The 25,712-nt window shown below is 53.6% G+C and overlaps 1 protein-coding gene across 1 annotated transcript; it reads right to left on the bottom strand.

The window, feature by feature from the left end:
• Positions 1-560: 560 nt before the first annotated feature.
• LOC137904553 (low-density lipoprotein receptor-related protein 8-like) lies at positions 561-23,586 on the bottom strand. Its single transcript, XM_068748748.1, has 18 exons — positions 23,523-23,586; positions 22,924-23,040; positions 17,199-17,321; positions 13,204-13,332; positions 10,910-11,305; positions 10,020-10,142; positions 9,622-9,744; positions 7,227-7,346; positions 6,761-6,886; positions 5,089-5,260; positions 4,446-4,673; positions 3,287-3,405; positions 2,848-2,987; positions 2,581-2,722; positions 1,969-2,121; positions 1,653-1,883; positions 1,440-1,508; positions 561-907 (listed from the first exon to the last, which is right to left on the bottom strand). The coding sequence occupies exons 1-18, from the start codon at positions 23,584-23,586 to the stop codon at positions 561-563; spliced, it is 2,922 nt and encodes a 973-aa protein (XP_068604849.1).
• Positions 23,587-25,712: the final 2,126 nt, after the last annotated feature.

Raw genomic sequence — 25,712 nt, 5'->3', positions numbered from 1 at the left:
GTCACAGCTAACGCCCTCCAAGTGTGCGTCCTCTGCTCACGGCAGAAGGTCGCTGGTCGGTGGTGTTAAAGGTCAAAGTCAAATCTGGAGGGCATGAAATTATGTGACCTGTTCCGCTCCAGCCGTGACACTTGGGTTCCGTTCTGATGTGGATTTGTACAGAGTGTACCATGAATACAGACGCTGTCCACAGTTTTCGGAGCGCCTCCTCCCAAAACTGTGTTAGCGAATCGCTCCGCCGGCAAAGGCACGAAGCCCAGATGAAACGGGACCGGTCTGCGGCGCCACCACAGAACATGAGACCCGAGAGCGCACACCTCCCTCAGGTAGTCGGGAAAACCAGTCTGGGTCCCAAAATCCACTTTAGCTCGATGGCTTGGCTAGTTTATAACACGTAAATAAACCTGGAATTTATCCTCAACGTTTCACTGCATAAAAAGGAATGGCACGATTCAAAATCTCACGCCTGCCGTTTGTCGCAGGGAAATTGTTGTTGTTGTTGATTGGCTGCATTTAACGCCGAGCGGCGGGTCCATCCCGGGGTACCGGCTCCTCCAGGGTCACTTCGCAGTGGCGAGCATGGGCTGCTCCGTGTACCAGTGAGTCCCCGGGTCGGGCATGCTGCCCCCTAGCGGCAGAGCGATGAACTGCGGGCAGGTGCCGGCTCCCGCGCCCACGACGCCCACGTTGATGCCCTGCGGGTACGGGTGGTGGTGATGCGCGTGGTGGTGGGCCACGGCGTCCGCCCGCCCGATGTGGATCTCGTCCTCCTCGCCCTCGCCGGTGGTCTTGCGGTAAACCGGGTTGTCAAAGTTCATGCTCTTGGTGGAGTTGCGCCGCCAGTTCCGCCACGCCAGGTAGACTCCGGCGCACGCCAGGCCGAACACCACTGTGGCAACGATAGGAACTGCATGCGTTTAAGACACAGCGGCAGGGACACGGGAAGCAGGGGGGTGGGGGGGGGGGGCGGCGTTAGCACGGAATAACGAGGTCCATGGTGTGAGATGAGAGGCAGCAGTAGCAGTAGCGCATATTCAAGCTAATCGAACGTCAGCTAAGGCTTTACAAAAGCTATGCTCAAGCTCCCAATTTAAATTCCGATTTATGTTCACAGTCGTCTTCCGAAATGTCAAACTTGTATTAAAATGGCCGCCGTTAGCATTGTGGCGGCGCTGCGAGGATAAAGTTAATATCTAGCCGCATGCCGCCATTTTTAGGCGTGAAAATATTTTCTGCGTTTTAGACACGCCAGCCTTTTATTACAGGACCATAACACGCTAAGCACACGGAGATAACGGGAGTCGAACCCAACACGACGACGACACGCGAGTGAGTGATGTCAGACACAAAGAAAGGCACTCCTGAGAAATGCCTACAAACGTGGACTACAAACATGGCAGTCGATTGACTGCCTGGTGGAGGCCGGGTGGGTGACTTACCGATGGGGATGACCACCCCCAAAACAGCCACAGTCAGGTTCTCACCCAAGAGGAAGTGCTCGCTTCCGGCTGAGGACAGAGGTGAAGGGCGAGAGAGAGAGAGAGAGGAGTTAGAAAGGAAGGTGGAGGTGGGGGGGGGGGGCGTTAACCACATGTTGGATGCATGTTGAGGCAAATGAGACTTAGCTTTAGCAGCGCTAAGCGCCCACTCACATTGTTGAGAGACGCTACTGTCCCCCGTGGGCGTGGTGGAGACGACCATGGCGGTGGCGGTGGATCCCAGCGCCTTGGACTCCAGCGTCGGCACCGGCTTCAGGCTGGAGAGAGGAGTGAGGGGATCCGGGCCACCGGGAGGAGACGTGGTGAGGTGGGGGGTGGCGTCCGCCTGGGACACTCCCCTCGAGGGAGGCGAAGACGCCGGGGTCGTCTTGTTAGTGGGTGCCGCTGCAGGAAGAGGAAGAGGAGCAGGAATCATCATCTGACTTCGTGATGACTCAACAGTCTCGTTTATTGCCCCCCCCCCCCTCACCTGGCACGCAGCCCCTCATGTCCGGCCCCGGGTCCTGCCCGTCGGGGCAGGCGCAGGTGTATTTGGGCGAGTGTTCGGTAATCTGCGGAGCCTTAAGACACAAGTACTCGCAGCCCCCATTGGGCACGCTCCCCAGATTGCAGCTGTCCGGGCCTGGAGACAGGGACAGAGACACGGGGGGGGGCGGGGTTACACAAGATCGGCCATTCATTCATGGGGGAGAGAGAGAGCTGCAGCTTGTCAATGCTCCAACAAAGCCTATAAAAAAAAAAAAAAAAAATCTACAGGAACGTAAAGACAGGGGGGGGGGGGGTGATGATCTGGTGATGAAACCGAGCGAAACGTAAAAATATAAATTAACTTGAAAGGAAATGATGAAAAGGGACAGGAGGCAGAGATGGATATGGAATCCGACGCACCGGAAAGGAAATACACATCGTCCTGTTAGTGGAAACCAGGTTGGAGGCGGGGCTCTGACAGCTGTGTGAATACTCCCCCCCCCCCCCCTCCTCGCTTTGATCACAACCTCAATATAATTTATTCATGCATCTGGGTCGCCGTGAACCCACAGCGGGAACGCGGAGATCAGAGCGCGCCGACAGGAACACGCACCTTGCGGCTGGCGGAGCCGGTGGAAGACGATGATGTCGTGGGGGTCGTTGAGGTTCTCGGCCAGCGCGTGGACGTCCTCGCCGTTCAGCCTGTTGGCCATGAAGACCGCCGCCCTGTCCCTGTCTGTCCAGTAGATCCGATCCTGGAACACGGCGAGGAGCGTTTTCACAGCGACGCCACAAGCAGACGCGAAAACAAGATCTAATCGATCGATCGGTCTTTGATTTTTGAATGATCAGATGATGGCGCTATAGAAACAGTACGAACCTCAAAGACAGCCAGAGCGTAGGGGTGTCCCAGCGTCGCCGCCGAAGACAGGTGGGTCCTGCGGTGCGCCCCGTTCAGGTCCACGCTGGCGATGAGGTGCAGCTTGGAATCCACCCAGAACAGACGCCTGTTGGCTACGTCTGGAACGCACACACACGCGCACACACACACACACGCACGGATAAAGCGTTCCTGATCGAGAGTAGAAATTGATCGTCTTCGCGGCAAACACTCGCGGACTCTGACCAACGAATCCCTTCAGGTGATATTGATTGCGTTTTAAAATGTCAGCGTCTCACGGCTGCGACATTCGCCGAGTCGATCTCTCACTTCTTAGACGGTTTATGCGTCACAATCGGGTTAGCATCGGAGGACGCCGTTTGACTCGCTGTTGACCTTTACCCTCGGCGGCGGGGTGACGAAGGCTGCTCTCCCTCACCTAGAGTGATGCCGTTGGGCCACTCGATGTCTTCGGCCACCAGCACCTGCCGGTCCACGCCGTTCATCCCGGCCTTCTCGATCTTGGCCCGCGTGCCCCAGTCGGACCAGTACATGAAGCTGGGTGGAACAAAGGAGGCGAAGGATTTACTGTGTTACCGCGGAGCGTTCGCATTTAACCGCTGCATGTAACAGTCAGAACCCCGGTCCGGGTCCCCGATCCTCCCTGTGGAGCTCAACTGTCATGAGATCGCTAACGCAGCAACAGCTGCTTCTTAGCGAACATCCTTATACTTCCAACGTCCCATTGCGTTAAATTTAGAAGCGGCTTCGTTCAGCATTTCATTTCCTTTGACATTCGGTCGATCATCGCCGGTAAATACGCCGCCGGGTGGAAGACGATGAAACTTCTGCAGCTGTGATTCGCCGCGGCCTTTAACCAAAGCGGAGTGTTTAAAGCGTCGCAGTTAGAAGCCGTTATCGTTTGAGTTATGCCTCGTCAGGATGGTCATTGGTGGGGGGGGGGGGGGGGGGCATTATAACAGCTGCGAAACACGCGGCGACTCGCGCCGTCACTTCTGCATAAATGTCTATCGCTGCCATTCAGGGAATTTTCCCAGCAGGGACGGATCTCATTTGGCGTCAGAGTAAGAAACGTGCAGCCTCAACTGTCGGGGTGTGTCACGTGCAGAACATCTCTGTGTGTGTGTGTGTGTGTGTGTGTGAACCGCCTCGGTTCCGGTCGTGTGGATCTTTACCCGGGTTCTATTTGCGGGCCTGTTTGCGCGTTCATCTTGCGTTCATCAAGCAGCAGATAAAGCACACGCTAGCACAGATTCACAAAAGCGCCTCAGATTAGGAGCAATCATCCAGGACAGGAGGAAATGGGTCGCGGGCTCGTTTGCTCTGGAGTCCCTCGAGTTCTCGTTGGACGGGGGGGGGGGGGGGGGGGGGTCTCAGAAGTTTTGTTTACTCGGTTCCTGGCTCGTTGGACGCCAGCTTCAGTACGACGGAGCGGCAAACCCAAAGAGGGTTCGAGCTTCCAGATCGTTTCTAACATCCCGAATGATTAATCCTGTCATTTGCATCCTCAGTGTAACTAACATGCTGCACACACACACACACACACACACACGCACGCACACACTCATTGTCCTTACCCGTGGTGGGGATCCAACGCTATAGCTCGCGGCTCGCTCAGGTCGGTGTTGACGAGGACGCGTCTCTTGGTGGCGTCCGCAGACGCCACGGAGATGGACTTGTCCCCGGAGTCGGCCCAGTAGAGGTTGTGTTGGAGCCAGTCCAGAGCCAGACCCACGGGCGTCTGCAGGCGCGAGTCCACCAGCGGCACCTGCTGGGAGGGGTCGCTGGCCTCGTGGATGAACGCGCTGAGGGGCAAGACGGGACAATGGCGTTATCGTCAGATTGTGCGTCATAACCACCAACGAGTCAACGTGGGCCGTGAAGAGCAGAGGTTAGCGTCCTTCATAGACAGCCCACCCATCAGAAGGGACAAGGTCCAACGCAGGACGTTGCCCTGCCGGGTAATGACTCGCCCCCCCTGCAGGGGCCATAAACAGCTGATTTCATCTTCACTCCCCCCTGAGAGCGTTTCTCCTAACATCCATTTCAGAAGGAGAACAGAATGCTCCAATTAGAAGACGCTCTCGGGAGGACGCGAGACAATAGGAAGGGCCGAGGATCTATTCTCATCTGAAATTAGCCCCGGCGATCGGGCCCGTTAAAAGTTCAGTCGCATACAGGGGGAGCGCGAGACCGAAATATCAAAACGTCTTCGTCCACCTGTAGATCTTGCGGTGGAAGCGATCGCACCAGAAGACGCGGTTGTTGGCGACATCCAGGTCCAGAGCCACGGCGTTCTTCTGGGTGGACACCACCTGGCTGTAGTCCCTCTTCGCCAGGTCGATGCGGCGGATCTCGTGCCGGTTGGTGAACAGCAGGTACGGGCTTTTACCTGCGCACAAAGCAGACGGGTAACTCAGCGTCCCGCGTCTGCGCAGAGCCGGCGCTTTAAGCGTGGGCGGGCTCGGCGAGCGCTGCGGCTCCATCCGGCCGCTGCGTATTTGTAGAATGGTTCTGCAGTCTGTAAATGTCATCCCGTAACGGATAAACGATGCAACGGAGGCGTGACACGTGACGCAGCTCAACGCTTCCTCTAACAAAACAGATCCTTCATTAATACAGTCTCTGCATCGATCGGCGGATCATTAGGTCTGGATCATCCCTCCAGATCAGAGGCTCCTTAGCATTCAGCAGCATGTCGGTGCTCTCTCTCTCTCACACACACACACACACACACACATGCGCTATTACCTCTGTGGGCTGATAAACAACCTTGAAGAAAGTTTTATGGACATCCAACACAAAACAATAAAGATCAGGCACGGAATAATGTTTAGCGGAGCTAGCAGCATTAATGTGTCTGTTGAAAGGGAGTTGCTGTCTCCCAACTCTCGCCTGGTACTTCAATGCATCACGTGGCTTTGCGAGTAGATTTTCTATCTCTGGAGGCACGCGATGATATGCTCTCATTAACGGCTAGCTGGCCTCCGTTTCCCTTTTCTTTTCCTTCCTCGCCGAGTAGCATCGGCGCTGTCAGGGCTAAACGCTCTACAAAACCGGCCATTACAATGACAACATTTGCAACCCGCCTAAGGAGAAAAATGGTACCCTGCTTGGGGGAGAGGCGTCGCCCACGGGCTGTCATGGCAGCAGCATCGCCTCTGAAACAAGCGCCAGAGAGCTGCTGCATTAATTCACAGAGATTCGGCTTACGTTGGTTTTGACACGCGGCCAGACAAGAGTTCTCTCCTGGGCGTAATAAACTGATAGCAAACATGCTGCGCCCGCCATGCAGCGAGAAAGAGTGTCGACAGAGGCAGTGCAAACACACGCTCATTAGATCGCTGAGATTTGATAGCAGCGTTGTTAAACCGGGAGAAATTAAAATCGGACTTTTTTTCGTTAGATAGTTTAATAACGCACATTGTGAAAGAAGAGAAAGAGTAAAGATGGAAAAACTCTGACCTCAAAGCTTGCTAATAGCTCTGGGCCTTCGTTAGCGGTTTGTTCTCCGCTAGTCCAAATGTTGTCAACAAGCCAAACGGTGCCAGATTAAATTAGCTTCAATTAGCCTCCACTGTGACTCAGCAAGGCACCAACGAAGAGCTGGTAAACACATTTAGGAAAGTTCGGTGTGGCTGATCGTATCAATCTGTTCAGGAATCTGCATAATGGGAAGGGACAGGATGGGATTGATTGAAGGACGAGGAAGGTTTATTAACCCAATAACAGGAGGACAAGGAGACAGGAGAAACAATCCCATCTCGTAAGATCGGACGGAGGACAGCAGCTCTCAATGTCGCCTCTGATGATCTCATAAAAAAATCTGAATTTCCAAACACAGGAGTCCTTAAACGGTACCGTCTCAAACGCGCGGCTCATACGGACTCACCCTCGGCCTTGCAGGTCTTCGTGACGGCGTCCATCTCGTAGCCGTCGTAGCATTCGCACTTGAAGTCGCCCTTGTAGTTGATGCAGATCTGGCTGCAGGCGTTTGGATTCTCACACTCGTCGATGTCTGCAGGGACGGGAGAAGAAGGGACGATGGAGACGGCCGGCGATTCATTCGCGCTCGTAAAGTAAGTTCCTCAATTATTAAATATTGAAGATGATGATCTCATCATCATCAGTTAAGGGGGGGGGGGGGGGGGCAGACTGAAGACGGGCGGTGTCACTGTTGATTCCTGCTTCCTCGCAGCTGACCTCGGGCCTCGTCTTCCTCGGGTGCGATGGAGAAGCGTGACTGTTCAGATGACGGCGAACGGTGTGAAGGACACCGAGGGTGAGGGAGGGGTGCAATGTGGGCGAGTAAAACACGCACACACACACACACACACACACACAGTGTCTTCATTTACCGCCACAAGTCTTCTTGTCCAGCAGCCGATAGCCGGTGGGACACTGGCACTCAAAGCCGATTGGTCGATCCACGCAGACGTGGGAGCAGCCGCCGTTGTTGATCATGCACTCGTTCAGCCCTGGAAGGCAAAAGGAAAGGCGCCGGTGGTCGAAAGCTAGCGTGAGGTTAGCAGAGAGGAGCTAACCTCACGTCAGCACGGTCAACGCTACGTCAACGAGCGGCGGGAAGTCACGCCGTTATTTCATTGGGCAGCAAAGCGAAAACAAAGCTGTTGAGACCGGACCAGTTCCCGCCCACACATCCTCCTCCTGGAGGCATCGGCGGCAAAACGTCACGCGCAAGGCGGTGCGACCGTTAGCGGTTTCAGTTCAGAACGGCTGGACTTTGACCTTTTGAGTAACTGCCATCTGACAAAGCTGATGGAAATCTGTAAAATCATTGAGCATCGCTCACAAAATGTTAACTGCAGAAAATAATCTCTGCCTCATTTAGCGTCAGACGTCTTTTAAAAAGAGTCAGAGCGGTGTCTTGCGATACGCCTCTCGTTCTCTGAGCTTTTCCATCCGCTTTGAATCCTTATCGGAGCCTCTCGACGGCGAAGAGAGGAATCGCAGCGCCGCCGCATCAAACGCGGCGAGCTCAAAAGAGTCAGGATTGTGAGGCGTTCCGCAAGGTGCCGCCACAGCGGCGACGGATGGCGTCGAAATTAAAGAGGCATCACTTAAACGGAGACGGTGCACAAAGGAAGAGGCAGGAAGAACACACACAGCCTTCCTCAAATTAAACTAGGTCACAAAGTTGGCAGACAAAGAAGGGATCAGACTGTGCTGCATTCACCGCCCCCGAGAATTATTGTAATTGATAGCACTTTAAAGTCACCAGTGGATATTCTGGTGTCAGATTTTTATTATTTTTTTCCCCACAGTAATTTTGCTCAGTAAAACTGAGATGTAGACGTACGAGATAAGATGAGATGTAAATGTTCAATCCGAGCACAGAATTTGCTCCTTGCAGTAACGGCCTCTTCTTATTTTTAGCTTTAGCTAGCTTTCTAGCCGAGTAGCGGCGTGTTGCTCGCCGCCGCCGCGGCGCACAAATGACATTTAGGCAAAGCAGATCCTGCAAATGTCTGTTTACAGACGCAGTGCCGTTTCCTGTCTTATTATTCCACGTCACGATAAAACGCTGAAAGTCATTCGAGGATAATGGAGTCCAGACTTTAAACACTGACTGCAGGGATTCGCCGGAACCCGATTCACCTGATTTGGAGCTTTGAGCAATGTTGTTTTTGCAGCAAAACTAAAATGAGGCTGAAAGTCGACCCTCCGGAGACCGGCTGGAGACGCTTCAGAGGGAAGCGTTTCTCTCTGCCTTGTTCTGAGCGCCAGAAGGTTCTGAGCAGAGCAGACAGCCAGCCTGGACGGATGACAGCAAACTGCCACTCACAGGAGGGCTAGCCAGCCCCTTCCTGTCGGATGCAAATTACCTGCAGCCTGGAGAAGGATCAGGATGGGGGGGGGGGGGGGGGGGTACACAAAGATGCCCAGAAGACGCCCCACAGGGGAAAAAGTCTCATCCAGGCTGCCTCCAAGGACAGCCGTGATCTAGAGGTCACGTCGCTAATCCCACGGACGGATGAAGGGTCGGATGTCTGCATACACACCTTCACTACACATTCACTCATGACGTCCTGCCGCCTGTTTCTTTGTTCTCTGAAGACGTTGGTGCTAATTTGCATTTTTAATTATGAGATCCTACCCCCCCCCCCCCCGCCCCCTCACATCAAGGACTGCTTGAGAGCAGCAGAGTATCTGTTGTTCGTCTTTCGGTCGAGGGGGGGGGGCGACATCTTGCGAGTTAACGGCTGGGCGAGCAGAGCGATGAGCGAGGTGTGTGTGAGGACACGCTTTCAATGAGCCGAGGGACAAGACCCCGGTCGAAGGACAGACGGCGGGAGAGACACGAGGAGCGGAGAGGAAGATCACTCTCGCTTGGGTCTGGTAAGATCCATCCCTGGTCTGCAGCCGCTTTCCCCTCGCCGGCTGCACGCCTGAGGGGAGGAAAGGCGTCCCCCGACGGTTTTAGCTACCGGACTGCAGAAGACATGCAGAGACAGGAAGAACGCAGGAGAGGAGAGGAAGCCTCCCGTTTTCTCCCGTTTGATGCCGCCGCTAATTGAAGCGGGCCTCGGACGCCTTTGAAGGCAATCAGAGGGAGCTCGTCGCAGCTCGCTACGGCAAACGCGATTACGCCGCTAAATTGACTGCTCGGAGACATTCGGATTTGCACAGAGCCGAGAGCGAGGCGCCGCAGACTCCAACAACGTCCCTGGAAAGAGCTTCCCTCTGCAAACGCAGCCGGAGGACGCGGGCGCCGCGAGGAAACGCTCTTACCGCACTCTTTCTTCGGCTCGTCCGACCGGTCCTTGCAGTCCTTGACGGAGTCGCACACTTTCGAGCTGTCGATGCATTCTCCGTTCTTGCACAGGAACTTCAGGGGTCCCTCGCATTTGGTGGCTGCAACACAAAAAACTCGCGTCACGCGATGCGCGTCGACGGGTTCCTTTCCGTGAGCGACTGCAATCCGGATTCACCGAAAAAAGATCCCATTCAGACATCGGCGTCACAAAAAACTTTGGCGTCACCGAAGATTGAAATTCGGTCCAATCGCAGCCCTTCAAAATAAAATACGCTCACGAAAGAGCTGTGGAAGTTTAAAAACTCCAGATTGATGGTTTCTGATTTGCTGAGAGGAAGTGACCGGAGGAGGGATCCCCGGAAGCCACACCCACCGTTGACGCATCCGGACTCATCGCTGCGGTCGGGACAGTCGTGGACCTTGTTGCACTGCTTGGTGCCGTGGATGCAGGAGCCGTCGCCGCACTGGAACTCGTCGGGACGACACGTCAGCAGGGCTGGAAGGCGGAGACACACGGACAGAAACAGGAGGCGCCGCTTTTGAGTTCCATCATGCAACGGACACACGGAAATGCATTCCCCCGGCTCACCGCTTGGGTCGGATGCCGTCGAGGACAGAGTCGTTCCCGCGGAAACGACTTTCAACACAGTCCGGCAAAGATTTCATGGATGTCCTCAGCACAGGCGTTTCGTCGACGCTGCCCGGCGTGCTTTCGCGTTTAACGTTCATGTTTTCATGCTTCTGGCAGATAAAGCTCAGATCTGACGGCGCAGGAAGCGGCGATGCCTCCCTAAATTAGAATAACATTCGTCTCCAATCCTCACAGACATTTAGTGCGTGTGTGGATTTAGGAGTAGGAGCGGCGCCCCACGCCGGGCCTCTCGCTTTGTGACCGAAAACACATCAATCGCCTGTAAGTGCTTCGTATGCAACCCCGCAGAGGGCGAGAGGCGGCGCTGATGTGTGCGCCGCTCATCTCGATAATAAATAGAGGGACTATCTGGGATTTAGGCTGCGGCTCAGCGAGCGGAGGCAGCGCCCCCCCCTATCCATGACCGGCTAATAGGAAAACCGTATCAGGAACCCACATCTTCACACGGCCGCTATCAACGGACGCAAACTGCATCCCTCGCACGTTTAAAAAGAAAACGGAGTGGAAATGAGCGACACCTCGCCAGAGCAGAGAGATTCTGATGCGTCGAGATATTCTCCGCCCTCAAACTGAGAAATTTTAAGCATCAATGTCTTAAAAGAGAAACTCACGACAGTCGGATTCGTCGGATTTGTCCTTGCAGTCCGGATCCCCGTCGCACTTCCAGGTCAGCCGCACGCACTCCCCGTTGGAGCAGCGGAACTCCCCGGCGGTGCAGTTAGCCCGGCGGTTGGGCAGGTACGGGACGCCGCCGCCGACGCCGCCGCAGCGCTCCGGCCCCTCGTCCGAACTGTCCGAGCAGTCGGGGTCTCCGTCGCAGCTCCACATGAGCGGCACGCACTCCGAGCTGTTGCAGCGGAGGTGGTCGGGCCCGCAGGTCAGAGGGGACGAACACTTGAGCTCGTCGCTGCCGTCTCCGCAGTCGTCGTCGCCGTCGCACACGTAGACGCCGTCCAAGCACTTACGGTTGGCGCACATGAACTCGCCTCTGGGACAGGCTTTGGCATCTAGAGGGGGGGGGGGCAAACAAATCAGACGGTCGTGTCTCACTGTCCCAACAGAGATAAACGTGGCCCGCAAGAGGAGCTTATTGGCTGCTACCTTAAAGCCAGGACGGACGGACGGACAGACGGATGGACGGATGGATGGAAAGAGGGACAAATGGATGCATAGACAGATGGATGGAGATGAGAATCTAAAACAACATATACAACATATAATAATTAGAATTCTAATAATAATCTTCATCATCATCATCATTCATCCGTCGGTGAAGGCGTGCGATGAACGGACTCCTCCTTCAGACGACTCTGAGCCTCCTGGCCTTCGACCTCCTTCACAAAGAGTTCCGTCTCTTCCTCCTCTTCCTCTTCCTCCGTCTTCCTGCCAGTCGCAGAATCACGACCAGCAGACTCTCTTCCTCTTCTGCGTCGCCCTCTAACTGGTCGGACCCGGAATCCGGGCTGCATCCGTTCTGTGAACGCCTTTCTGCAGCTTCTGGGCTCCAAAAACACTGAAATCTTTTCATTTTCTGCAAAATGTCTTGAAATAGTTCGGGGCAGAATGTCTCCACGGCCGTGAGACAAGCTGTGGGCGTGCACGTGCACACACACACACCTGAAACAGCACTTTATGGCTACTGGGCTGGTGACAGCGGGATGTTTTTCATCAATAAACTCCACGCATCGCTCCCCGAGGAGTCGTCATCCTCCTCATCATCGCACTCGATACAGGAGGAAAGTGGGATTTAAGGTTTTCCTTCCCATAAATGCCAACGTGCAGACACGAACACACCCGGACGCTTTCTGGACGCCACTTCCTGTGTAGCGGGGTGCCCTCTGAGCTTTCTCAAGGGCAAGTCCAACATTTAGGGAACCAAATCGCAATTATCCAAAACCTTTTTAGTGGCGCTTTTTTTTTTCTCCACCGAGTCCCGTGGAAGCATCCGGATCGATTCCCTTTTGTGACGCCTCAATTTGAAGTGACTCGCCGAACCATCCGGGAGAGAAACCGACTCGTTCATCCACTGCAACGACCCGGAGAAGCTCATGAAGGACGACGTGGGAGTGTCTTAATCTGCTCCATCATCGGCGCCTGCGAGGGCGAGATAAGCGAGGGCTAATGGAGGGAAGGAGGAGGCTCGAAAGCGCCGCGGAGACTTTTAAACGCTTGGCTTCATCAGGACAAATTAGGAGGAAACGTCAGACGAGGTGGACTGTGACGTCTTCTCGACGGGAGGATGAGGGCCGTCTCCTGGTTCTGGATCGGGGGGGGGCAGCTGCGGAGGCTGCAGAACGCTTCTGCAAGATGTGCCGTTTCCAACATTAGAATTACAAACGGATTAACGCAGGCTAGACGGGCTCTCAGTGGACGGCGGTGAAAGCTGTGGAAGCTTGAAACCATGCAGGCAAAGGACGAGACGGCGGCGTTTAGCACCACGTTCAGAATCTGAACGCCACAACGCCGTTTGCCTCAATAATATTTTTTTCCTGACACGCGAGGGAGAGAGACGGAAAAGAAGAAGCAGCCGATTCTTCACAGCGTCTCAGAAGTAGGCCATGGATTGTCCCCGCGGGGCGCGGGTGTGTGCGCGTGTGCGCGTGTGTGTGTGTGTGTGTGTCGTAGTGGAGGGGGGGGGGGCGGGCGGTGAAGGAGGTGGTGTCATAATTCGACGGCTCCGAGAGGCTGGAGAGTCGAGGTTGAAGTTCTGAAGGCAGAAACCTCCGACTATCAAAAAGGACTCCTTCGAATTCCACGGCGCTTCCTGCTGCGCCTTCAACTCGCTGAACTTCAGACAGTCGGAGAGCCAATAAAACACCCTGCAGCCGGGAGCGATGCATGCTGGGTAATCAGCAGCAACAACGGTCTGGGTTCCTCCACGACGGCGCCGATCTGACGGACTCACCGGAAGCGCAGTCTTCCTCGTCGGCCCCGTTCTCGCAATCCTTCTCGCCGTCGCATCGCCATGACAACGAGACGCACTTGTTGGTGGATCCGGCGCAGTCGAATTTCTCTGGGGGGCACGTCTGTTTGCCTGCGGGCAGAGATAAAGACACGGGGGGGGGGGAGATTACTACGCTGGTTTTATGGTTCCGGCTTCCTGCCCCCCCCCCCCCCATGATGCTGGTAAAACTCATCCCAAACTCCACCCCCCCACGTCCAATCGATTTCCACGTCTGGACGGCGCGCCAGGATCGTGAAATACAGCGAGTGCACAGTTGGCTGTGATGCAAAAGAACGACTCAGCCCCCCCCACCCCCTCCTCTTCTTCCTCTTCATCCTCTTCCTCCTCCTGATCTGTTCTACTTGGCACCGGCTGATCAGGATTTCACCGCGTTTTGAAGAAGCATGCCGTTAATTATACATTTCTGCTTACAGTGCAGCATGAAGCTTAATGGAGTCCCTGGGTCAGGCTGGGGGGGGGGGGGGGGGGGGGTACCCGCCACAAACACCAGCAGAATCTTGAGCACTGTCGTGTGCATTACAGCAGATTTCTTGCAGGTCAGCCTATCCCTCAGACGACTGAAAACAAAGCGTCGTGATGAAGGCCGTTGCCACGGTTAAGTCAGGTTCGCCGCTGCTTTTGCCAGGTGGAAACTGTCGTGGTAACCGGCGGCGACAGGAACACCGTCTGTGTTTCTAAGGAAACGCGCCGCACTGAAATGAATTCCTTTATGTTTCATGTAAACCCGATCTGTGGTGGAATTTACTTATTAAATGTTGTATTTCCAAACACGTTTCAGCTGGAGCGGGCGCCTTAGCGCCCGGCTTCGCGCCACATCGGGCCAAAAGGCGTCATCTCTAAACGGCTACGAAGAGAAAACGTAAGAAAAGACGGAAACGCTCCTCGAAACAAGCAGCTAAAAGCAAAGTAGTGGAGCGCCAACGCATTTGGGTTTGTCGTTTTCAACATCAAAACGGTTACAGCGAGCATTTCTTTAAGCCTTGAAGGTTCTTCGGCGCCATAAAGCGGGTTTCGAGACTGAGGAGGGAGGGAAATGAAAAGGAAAGACCGGGCGACGGCGGGAGCCGAGACGAGAGTGAATGCACCTTTTTGGTTCGGGGGGGGGATCAATAAGAAGGGAGATGCAGAGAGGAAGATACGGAATGAACAGGGAAATGAAGAGCGACCGCTCCGGCAGCGGCGTCAAACCCGTCCACGTCACGTGAAGAGAGATGAAGGATGAGGAGAGCCACCGAGAGGACGAACCGTCCCGTCCTTTCCACTAATGGGCTCGCAGAGGAAGGTAACAAAGACACCGAGACAAAGCGGAGGCGCTTCGGCGCTCGCCTCGACACCTCTGGATTTATGAAAGCTCAGGTTTTTAGAAAAGGCACGAAGCTTAATGTGTTTTATTTTCGAGAGGAGCTCGTTCTTATTGCCGAGAGACTTTTAGCCTGCACTTGGCTCCCGGTGAAGAGGTACAGCAGGGATTACAACGCCGCGACACGGGGCTTCGTGCCAAACGCACCGCGGCCCTGCAGCGAACGACGCGGAGTTCCGCAAGGAACTGTTCGCGGCCCATCGGTGGACATGTACATCGGAGAGACACGTCCAGTGTCTGACAGAGACGGACGATGAGTCGGCTCTGCTGCCTGAAAGCCTAAACGTGCCCAAAGCGCTGTGAGCCACCCTCCCGGCTTCAGTAAACTAGGCTAGCGTGGCCACGCCCTCCTCTGAATTATAGATCCGGTACAGCAGACAACACATGCTGCTCAAAAAATACAAGATGGGAAATGACTGTTTTCGGCATAAGTAAGTAACGAACTGCGGCGGATCGGCCTGCGGGGAGCGTGACCTCAGATCCCGGGCCGGGACGCCGGTACGTCGACCTATCAGAATGCAGCTGCTACTTTTATCCTTTTATTCTGATTTATGCATCTTCAAAAATATATCTGTTAAATGTTGTTTACACAAAAAAGAAATAGAAACCTGTGCGTCTTTTATAACACTATAAAGGCACTCGGAGAGCACAGACCTCCTCCAAGCAGCTCATTTCACACCGTCCACATGGTGATCCGGATCATCTCCAAAAGGTTCTAAATGTTTCCTGGTATCTGCGTATTTTTAACTGATTTTTGAATCCATAAATGGGTTTTTAAATGTTAAAATGTGTAATTTCTTCCTGACTTCATTCTAGATTTAGATAGATTTAGACCCAGAAGACATTTTGCATGATATTTCATGTCAGACCCCGAACAGTCATGCAAGCAAACCAACCAACGCCGGTGATTACGTAACCCCCGCCTCGACGGAGGTAAAATAAAAATAAACATTTAAAAAAACATTGAAAGTGCGATGCATGAGCTTCAGCCGTCCGAACGTGGAAGTGCAGCGAGGAATCGGGCCGAGCGCAGCAACTTTGTCGGGAAGCGCCGGGCGGCTAAAGACCTTTTAAATCCTTCAAATCGACTGGAGCGACAGAAACGCCACGGCTGGCGCCGCCGCCGCACATCTGGCCGCCGCACATCTGGCTGCGGCGGCGCCTCCCGGGTCGCGCATTCATCTAATAGAAAAACGATGCGCTCTGGCTCTCTCTGGCGTTTCATTCATTTTTCAGCGCTCCAGACCGACTCCCTCGGCGAGCCCCCCCCCCCCCCCGATTTGAATTCTTAATGCCGCAGAGTGATGCTACTCCAGCGTGTAAATTGGAAGTCCGCTCGGCGAGCCAAGAACGATGGCGGCACAAAGCGTCTGGCAGCGCCAGGTCCAAGATGCATTTGTCAACGAGGGAGGGGGGGGGACATTTGAGCGCATGTGAGACTTGAAGAGAAGGTCCAAGTGAAAGAGAGCGTCTTCCCGCCTGTGAGAGCTGCAGCCTGGCGTCGGCACAACTGGAGCGTGATGCATCACGCCGCACGCCGCGCCGCGTGTTCCACGGTCACTAATTAGCTTGCGTGGAACAGTCTGCAACGCCGTGTGTTAAATGCTTTGATGTGGAGTTGAGGTGTTGTGCAGGTTGTCCAGCTCTTCGTTCTTTTTTTCCGTGACAGATGTTCAGGTCTCGCTGCATCATTATTCTCTGTTCGGTTGCTGTGACCTAAGATGATGCAGACCCGTCCTCTCTCTCTCTCTCTCTCTCTCTCTCTCTGGTGTGATTACGGCTCGGTTGCATCCACTCCAAACTGGATAGCAGCTGCGATGAAGTGGATCTCGTTAGAAGTGAGGGACAAGAGTAAGTTTTAGTTCCGGTGGGGGTGGGTGGAAGAGTTTCTATTTTGGTAGACAGAATGTGTCCATGCCAAGCGGATTATTCTTTTTATTTTGCAGAGATAATAACTGGAGCCAAAATATTTCACCGTTGGCGTGCATCGAAATGTTTACATCGCAGCGTCGTATAAACGGATTTCCCCCGAGCCGAGATATCAATCTCTTTATTCTGCAGCCAAGAGATGAATCCTCCCTTCGTTTATCTTTAATTGGATTTCCAATATAAACGTGTTATCCTTCAGAGCCCCCCGCCCCCCTTTATGTCTCTCTCTCTCCTCCGACTCAACTTTCCGGGGTGACATTTGAGGCTTCGCTCGGCTGTTCCATCATTCATCCATCCGACCCGCACGACAATAAAATAACGACGACGACGCGACGAAAATCCTTTGAAAGATTCGCTCGTCTTTTCACCGATTCGCATTCGAGCGGCGCGACGCCATTTGCCGCTGCTTCCCGTCGGACCGACTTCTCTGTTTACCTCGGAGGTCGTCAAATGGAGCTTCAAAAAATGTGCTCCTCAATATCTCGCTTGATTATTGATTATTATTAAAATGTGGTTATATTTAGCATTTGGAGCTGCTTGCATGTGTAACCACGGTTACCACAGTGGTGCCTATTTGCCAAAACGTTCCAGAGGGATGAGTAATTTTAACATGATCTGGAAGCTTCTTGTTGGGGGGGGTACTTACTGCAGGTCTCCTCCGCCTCATCAGAGCCGTCGGGACACTCCGGTTCGCCGTCGCATCGCCACCGTCCCGGGACACACTGGCCGTTTAAGCAGGCAAACTCCGCCGGGGCGCACGTCTTCCTGGCTGCTCGGACAGAAAGAGAAACAGGAAGCGTTGGTCAGCCAATGGCAGAGCCCGATCTGGTGACAACATCTGAATCCCGCTCGGCGTCTCCTCGAGCGTCCGTCTAGATAACCTTCATTATCTGCTCTTTGACACTTATTTATTCCGCTCGCCGTCCAGAAGTCAAACACGAACTTCTGGTCGTCTTGTCTCGCAGCAGCCCAACACATCGTGACCGCTGAGGTTGATTAACCCTTTCCCCTCTCGGAACCGTTTACCGCCCCGAGCTGATAGACATCAGGCGTGCTGAGATGTGGAATTCGTGTCAGGAAAAGGAAGCGAACGGAGAGAAATAAAAAAATAACTCGTGCAAAAGCCCGACCCGGACTTTACTGGGCTGTGTTCAAAGTGAAAAATGTACTCGGAGCACATGAAAAAAATGACATTTATCACCCGTAGCAACAAGGCGGGTTCCACCAATGCTAGATTTTGAATTTGGTTTGGTAACACCCATCGCCGGGTAATAAACACCGGAGCCTCGTCTCATCATCCAGGGAGTCCGGGAGTGTTGGATGAACCACAATCAACAACCTCGGTTTCATTCCACTTCAAAAATGTCTATTAACACCCCCCCCCCCCCCTCCTCCCGCCCTTTCTACTCGCCTCTCCTCTTCCTCTTTAACGCTTCCACCACAGAAAATAAACACGTCTTTGATTGGCTTTTCTCAAATCACATTAAAGGTGTCGGTTTCCCCCGAGCGCTGCTTATTATTAGCGTAACGGAATGAGGGCTTTTGTTAAAGGAGGAATTCGTTTAATCTGACTCCGCCCTCGAGACGATGAGCTCTTTAGCGGTTCGCTCACGCTAAAGAAATAAAGGATCTCTGGTTTGCAAACAAACACGCTGGTGAAATATCATTGAACACGACGTCCTACGTAAACAGGAATATTCACGACATTCCTCCGACTCCCCACGAGAGCGTCGCTCCCATCCGACATCCAGAAGTAAGACAGCGTGTCAGCGAAGACCTCGCCGACGGCATCACGGCCTCCGCAGGTCCAGGTGTGACCACTGTCTGCAGGGGCCGCGGTTCGCTGGCCAATAATAACCCGAGCCATCTGCTCGGGATGACTTTCTGCTTTAATTAGAAGGGTCGGACACGTTGCACCGGCGAAGGGATGGCGAGCGTAGAGGGCGGGCCGAGGAGGGGAAAGCGAAAGGCGAGCGAGGAGAAAGAAAGCTTGAGGATAAAAGTGAGTAATGGCGGCGGTGATGGAGGCCGACGCTCACGCTAATGGCGCTTTATGGAATCCTAATCCTAAAGTGTGATGCTGCGTAAAAACAGGCGATATTACTGGAGATGGCGAGGAGAGCACTTAGTGGGCATTAATCCCTGCGACATGTACTGCAGGCACACACAAGAGAAAACACACAGCTACTCCGCCTTCTCGCCTCTCCTGAGTGTGACACAGACAGAACAGGGTCTGCACGCGGGGGGGGGGGGGGGTCACCCAGGCACGGCGAGAGAGGAGACCCACGCTCCGGCAACCCCACCTGGAGCCTTCTCCTCTGGGGCCGACGTTGTCCGATGCTTCTCGTCTTTCTTAAAGGCAACCCATGCGGACGCGCCTGGCGGCCTTCTCGGCGCCGTGGGTTTGATGTTGCAGAACATTTTGTGATTATCAGATACGAGGCGTCGGATTCCCTCATCACGGATGTCACGGATACACGATTTTCCTCGGCAGCTTACGGGAAGCGTGAAAACTGTAATGAAATGTGTCATCTCCCGTCTCGGGAATAATTTAGCCAATTATTCAAAATACCTATTTATGACTCTTATAGCAGCTTTTAGCTAGTTTTTTTTCCGTACTCTCTGCGATCCGGGGACAACGATTGGCCTAAGACCCTCAGCCTACTTCTCATTGGTTGATTTGAGCGCAGCTGTACGTGATTGGAGTCCCAGCTGCTGTTTGCTTCTGAGAATCACACACAGATTCATCCACTGCTGTGTGTGTGTGTGTGTGTGTTACCGCTGCAGCTTCAGTCACGTCAGTCAAGTTCAAAGGGCTCGATGAAGAGCGCGGGACATGAAGCCATTCATCAGCTGATCTCAGAAAATCAAGGGCGACTCCTGCAGCGACGGCGGAAGGTCCAGAATCCAGAGAACTGATCTTTAGGCAGCGGTTTAGTCAGATTCGGTATCTGCTTGCGTGTGCGTCTGCATCAAGACGTTCTCGTGTGTGTGTGTGTGTGTGTGTGTGCACGCCAGTGGCCGATGCACTTAAAACTCGTCTGTCTCTGGGCGGAGCTTAGCTGCAGCGCTTTGATCACTAAACGCGCCACCAAAAGTAATCGGGAGCAACACGTAGAAACCATCTGCTAGCTAGCGTCCCCGTTAGCCTGCTTCCTATCGCTTCCAACAAGCGTCAGGAAAACGTCCGCCGGCCACACACACACACACACACACACACACACAACAATGAATGGGTATCAGTCCCATTCCCGACTCGTGTACTTATACTTGTACTGATACCAATGCAGTACTTGTAGTTGTCCTCCGGTATCGGCGCATCCTTAATTGATATGCGTGACGGGATGCTTCAGATGAAACGCTGACTTTGACAGATCTGCAGAAACGCTCAGATCTTTGCAGGGAGCCAGTACACGGTGACGGTTCTCGTCCCTCAGACGGTCCCAGAGACGGGGAGACGCTTCACAAGTCGGTTGGCCTCGACGCATTCGATCAGCCCCCCCCCGTTTAAGAGCCGATCGAACGAGCAAAAAAGGCTAATTGTTATTTGCCATCTAATTCTGATGGGGAAATAAACAATAGCTTTCATTTATTGCTGCGTTTCACGGAAGCTGATTTCCTGTTTACGGTCATTGAGCCGGTTGTTTCTGCAGGGCGGGGGGGCCAACGACAGAGGTGCTCCGTGTAAAAACGCAGGCACTGATCCGTGGTGCTGAACTAGCAGCGCTGTCCGCGGTGCTGAACTAGCAGCGCTGTCCGTGGTGCTGAACTAGCAGCGCTGTCCGCGGTGCTGAACTAGCAGCGCTGTCCGTGGTGCTGATTACATCATCTTGCCCTTTAGGAGCTTTGGCTCCGGCTGACCTCCAGGCCGGGCTCTGATGGGCGGAGACGTGGCGGCAGGTGGAGCCACTCGAAGCCCGCGGGCGAGGCCTAAACATTCTGGCGGCGGCGCCGGAATGAGTCACCCCTACGAGCCGAGGTGACTCTCGTGTTTCATCCAGATTCTCTGAGTCATCGATAAAAGCAGAGCGACCGGGCGCTTTGGCCGCTTTGCTCGCCGTTCCCTACCCTGGCTCGACTCCCTAGTGGCGTCACGCCCGCTGTAGGTTTTTGACGAGTGTGTGCGTGTGTGTGTGTGTGTGTGTGTGTGTGTGTGTATGCGCTCATCCACAAAACAATGAAATAAAAATAAAGTCATCCCCGGAGCTGTCAGGAAGGATTCCCAGACAGGAAGTATCATTTTTAACATGCAGCAAAGGACAACCGCCCGGCTGATGCGCACCGACGTCTTCCCTCACGGGTGTGTGTGTGTGTGTGTGTGTGTGTCGTTGTTGTTGTTGTTGTTTTTTTGACGGTGATGCTGGCTGAAAGGCGCTGTCTGCCTGGGAGCCCGCGGGGGCCACCGAGTCCCGGTTTCACCAAAACGTCCAACGTGGACCTTATTATAGCCACGAGCAGCAGCAGGAGCAGCAGGAGCAGGAGCAGGAGCCCCCGCTGTGAAACCTTCATCTGAAGGACGGTGGGGGTCCAAACCCAGCACCCCTCTCTTTCACTTAAAGACAAACGCCTGATCTATAAACTTTATTTAGCACGACAACCAGCCTAAATACGCACGGCAGGACTCGAGCAGGGGGAACACGAGTCCTCGTCTTCATGAAGAGGCAGATGAGAAGGATTCGGACTACAAGCCGGTCCCGGTATTTAAAGCCGGCTTCAAGATTCAGATCTGAAGTGATTCAAACAAACGACGTCTGAGTGTAATGGAGGAGAAACGCATCAGGGGCGAAGGGTTGAGCGATGCTCTACACCCCCCGAATTAATCCTCTCTCTCTCTCTCGAGGCATCTTTGCTTAGGGACGCACACTAATCTGAGATAATAGCTCAATTGCAGGCTTCTTAATGATCACTTTGGGCGAGCCGGCTTTGAGACACGCAGACACCGGGCAGCAGGCCATCAGCGGACAAACACGAAGCAGGACACGCAACACGAGGACACGCAACACGAGGACACGCAACACGAGGACCCGCAACACGAGGACACGCAACACAAGAACACGCACGCGTGGACGGGAGCTGGACAGGCCGCACCGTCCAAGAGGAAGGGTCTTAGTCGAGTGTTACGGGTTCGCCCGGAACATTATTGGAGCTCTTATTGATACTTAGCCGACTTCTAGTGGAAACATGTTGCGAAGGGACAGATGCTTCAGCTGCTAAATTGCACACGTGCACAAGTTGGGAAGCGTATCCGTGGTTACCCACAGCTGCAGGGATTCCGATTACCTAGCGCCGATTCAAGCCAGATCAATAAGAGACGAATTCCAGCACCGCCTGGGTGAGAGAGCAACTCGAGGTATGGACGGAGAGACAGACTCCCTGCTACAACTGTAATCCAGAATTTGTTTTAATCTTTCCTCAGACTCTCTTGAGGTGCTTTCACTGTTTGGACGAGCGTCTCCGCCTCCGTGGACAAACTTTTTTGTCTTTAAGCCAAAAGAAAATGGGAGAGCGGGAAAAAGTTGGAGGAGGTCATTTGTCAACTCAACAGCAAAAAACAAAAGAGCTTTGTGTGTGCGTGCGTGTGCGTGTGCGTGTGTGTGTGTGTGTGTGTGTGTTGCATCCACACATACTTATGAGCGCCATTATGCATGTATGAACGTATGAGCGCATGCATGGTCAGCGGGAAATGAAGGGGGGATGGTGGCGAGCGCGCAGGCTGGGGGGCGGAGATCCAGGATGCGTCGCGGTGCGTTCATGGTGCGAACAATAAGATTGGGATTAGATGAGTGGGTGAAGTGAATCCTCACAGCCCCCCCCCCCCCCCCCTTGCAAAAACAAGTTGGAGGCCATTTTTTGTTTGTTGAGATACGTGTGGAAGAAACTTTTATTTAAGTCCTCAAAATAAAGGCTGCTAAAGAGCTAATTGAATATTTCCAATGAGAAACACTCCCCCCACATCAAACAGGATCAAAGTTAATTAATTAAAACGGGCTAATAATCCACGCGTCGCCTTCCTGCCCACGCAGATGCAGAAAGAGAACGACAGACAGTGAACGCCACTCAGTGCTTCCAGCAGAAAGGTGTCAAGGCTCTGCCTGATGGAACCAACCCCCCCCCCCCCCAGTCTGAGGGACGAGATCAGTAACCCTCAGTAACACGCGTGCACGAGACATAAGAAGCTTTGCATGCGCGGAGAGCCGCAGAAATTCCTCAGCAAATAGCTGAGCTGAAAATGGCTGGAGTTAAAAATAATAATTAAAATGTGCTGTTTTCATACCGTCGATCATCCCAACACGGAGTAAACAACAATGACAACAACGACAACAACGACAACGACAACAACAACAACGACAACAACGCTGGTCTCTGCTTACGACAGTCTTCTTCATCGCTGTTGTCAGAGCAGTCGTCGTCATCGTCGCACCTCCAGATGATGGGAATGCACCTTTTGTTGTCGCACTGAAACTGTCCATCCTCGCACTCGTCCGATGCTGAAACACAAAACACACAAACACAAGTGAGGGAGGGGGGGGGGGGGGGGGCAGCGTCCAGATGGATCAGCGGCGCGGTGGGCGGAGGAGGAGACCCGGAACGGCTTCGGAGCTCAACTGTCATTTGCAAATGAATGCCTAATTAATATTCCGCTTTCATTCGGGTCAAGTGGGCGGGGCGACGTGTTTTCTTCCTGTCATTGATCTACAAAAGAAAAGGAGTTCAGGGGAGCAGCATCAGAGGAGGCCCGGGCTTCTCCTCTCAACAGGGAGACAAAGATTCAGTCCCCCCCGGGGCTGCTCCTTCTGATGCGGCATGGATGCTGACAGACGCTCCTGAACGCACCACGCAGGTGCCAATCAAAATCAATTAAGATTTATTTATTTTTTCTTTCTTCTATCTCAGCTCAGGCGCGCTGCCGTAGCGCTCCAATCTCTCACCTCCACAGCCCGTCGAACGCAACGGCGGAGCTTCCACTGACCTTCCGAGAGATGCAGCCTCAGGAGAACCTGAACGAGAACCAGCGTCCTGAGAAGCGTCCACATTTCTGACGGAGGCGCCGCCGCTCGTTCACGTCCGCCGAACAAAGCCAGCGAAGCCGGTGTGGCTGGAGCGATGCTGCGCCCCCCCCTCCTCCTCCTCCACGCCCACTCACTGGCTGCCCGGGGTGTGACGTCACCGCGCGGGGCGGGGAGAGGAATCATTTCGTTCCTTTTTTTTTTTTTTTTTTTGTAGATGACAAAATTAATGAGTAAATATGTATGTTATGAGTAGGCGGGCGTAAGGATGTGTTTATGTTTATGTAAATGTTATATGAGACATGAAAGATTATATATGTGATAAATTAATTAATACTTATATTAAAGTGCTATTCTATTATACAAATATGATATATTCGATATATAGTGGATAATTGATGGATGGATGGATGTGTAATTCAATAGACTAGAATAAAAACAAGACAGCGAAGGTGTAATGGACATTTTTGATTCAATTAAACCTTCATTTAAATTCCAACAAGTCGTGCGTCATCAGAATGGAGGCCCTCCACATTTTAAAGAAAGGGCTGGGGGGTTCTTTAAACGTCTCCTTCTCAAAGAGTTTCATGAAAATCATGCACAATTTTAAAAAGGGCCACGCTTCACAAAGAAGAGACGTTTCTTTAGTTTATCAGCATGCAGTTTAGTGACGTCACAGAGAGAGAGGCGATCCACAGACCGCTGTAAGCTCCTCCCTCCCACACAGGTGTGCGCATCTGCCCTGATTCTAAAATCTATGATTTCAGGTATGAGTCGTCTCCCTCCCGGCTCCCGGCCAGGCCGTCTCTCAGATCTGGGCCACGACCATTACTATAATCATTCTGATGGAGATAAAACTGAAGGACAACTTAATCCCCCCCCCCCCCCCCCCCCTACCCGAACACACAAATACACACAGGAATTAACACACATGCGTGACAGGAAAACTCGGATGGTTGTCATGGTTTCACAGCATCCATGCAGCAGCTACAGGAGTCTGTGAACAGGCTTCCGTGACCCTCATCTAGGGGCCTCGGCCGTGAGCCTTTTGCCCCTCTCTGCAGCTTCAAGATCCTGCTGGGCTGTTACTTAAACGTATGCTTTATACTGCCCTCTGCTGGTGACCTTCAGCAACGACTCCTCTGTGGATTTTACACGGTAATAAATAAAAAAAAACACTGTGCATGAATGCACTGTTAGATGGTACGATAATTAGGACGAGATGCAGAGCAGCATCCGTCCGTCCATCTTCTACCGCTCATTTAATCCCTCGTCACGTGACCATTTTCTGTGGTGAAAAGTCACTTCAGATAGCATCAGACGGTATCGTGGTTTGAAAGGCCCCGCCTCGTATCTAAGCGTTGAATGTGGACACGACGAGGTGGAAGCTCGAGCAGAGGGACGATTAGCGCAGCTGAAACCGCTGGTGTGACCGTCCAGAGGTCAGAAGGCAAAAGGTCAAAGTTCTTCAGAGCATCTTCAACGTTTCCAGGACGACACGAGAGAACGGCTCGGCCTCTCGCAGCATCCCGGCTGAGCCCAGCGTGAGTGACGTGATGCTCAGGATCACAGAAACACCATTATAACTAGCCGCTGACATCACAGCAGCAGCACAACGCCCCCCCCCCCCGTCACCAGCACCGCCACCCGCCTCCCGCAGGCACGCTTCATTGTGCCCATTGTTTGAGTGGAGGCGCCGTGGACGCGTCACCATCGCCGTCCAAACCATGATCCAACACTTCTGCAGCAGGAGGAGGAGGAGGAGGGGGGTGGGGGGGGTCCTCTGTTCTGCCTGGCACCGGGGTGGAGAATGAGGAGATGCTCTGTGATGCTTGTGCGGTTGCCGTGGTGATCACGAATAAACACACAGCCAGCAGGTCGCCGCCGTCGCGTCTTCTCCGTGGACGGTGAACATTACGGAGTGAAAGTCGCCACTGGGAATATCTGAAACGTTTCCTCCACTCTTTGAAGATTTTCATCAAAGCCGGAGGACCCCCCCCCTCAGGGAATGGAAGGCATCAAACAGCAGGATGCTCCAAACTGGGCCGCACGCCGCTCATCCGACACCGAGTGAGTATCGGATCGATGGGAGACTGTTCTCTGATCATTCGGCCCGGCCCCGGGTCCGGGTCCGGGTCCCGCTGAGCTGAGGC

The sequence above is a fragment of the Brachionichthys hirsutus genome, chromosome 15 (genome assembly GCF_040956055.1).
Source record: "Brachionichthys hirsutus isolate HB-005 chromosome 15, CSIRO-AGI_Bhir_v1, whole genome shotgun sequence".
In the NCBI taxonomy this organism is placed as follows: Eukaryota; Metazoa; Chordata; class Actinopteri; order Lophiiformes; family Brachionichthyidae; genus Brachionichthys; species Brachionichthys hirsutus.
The sequence above is the reverse complement of the archived record's forward strand: the minus strand, read 5'-3'. Positions and strand labels throughout refer to the sequence as shown.

Bases quoted from the DNA above. Each gene is read 5' to 3' on its own strand.
- LOC137904553 (XM_068748748.1), bottom strand. From the start codon at position 23,586: ATGTGGACGCTTCTCAGGACGCTGGTTCTCGTTCAGGTTCTCCTGAGG. The intron at 17,322-22,923 runs GTAAGCAGAGAC...CTGTCCGAGCAG, and splicing joins CAGCGATGAAGAAGACTGTC to CCAGGAAGACGTGCGCCCCG. The intron at 5,261-6,760 runs GTGAGTCCGTAT...CTTTGTGCGCAG, and splicing joins GAAGACCTGCAAGGCCGAGG to GTAAAAGCCCGTACCTGCTG.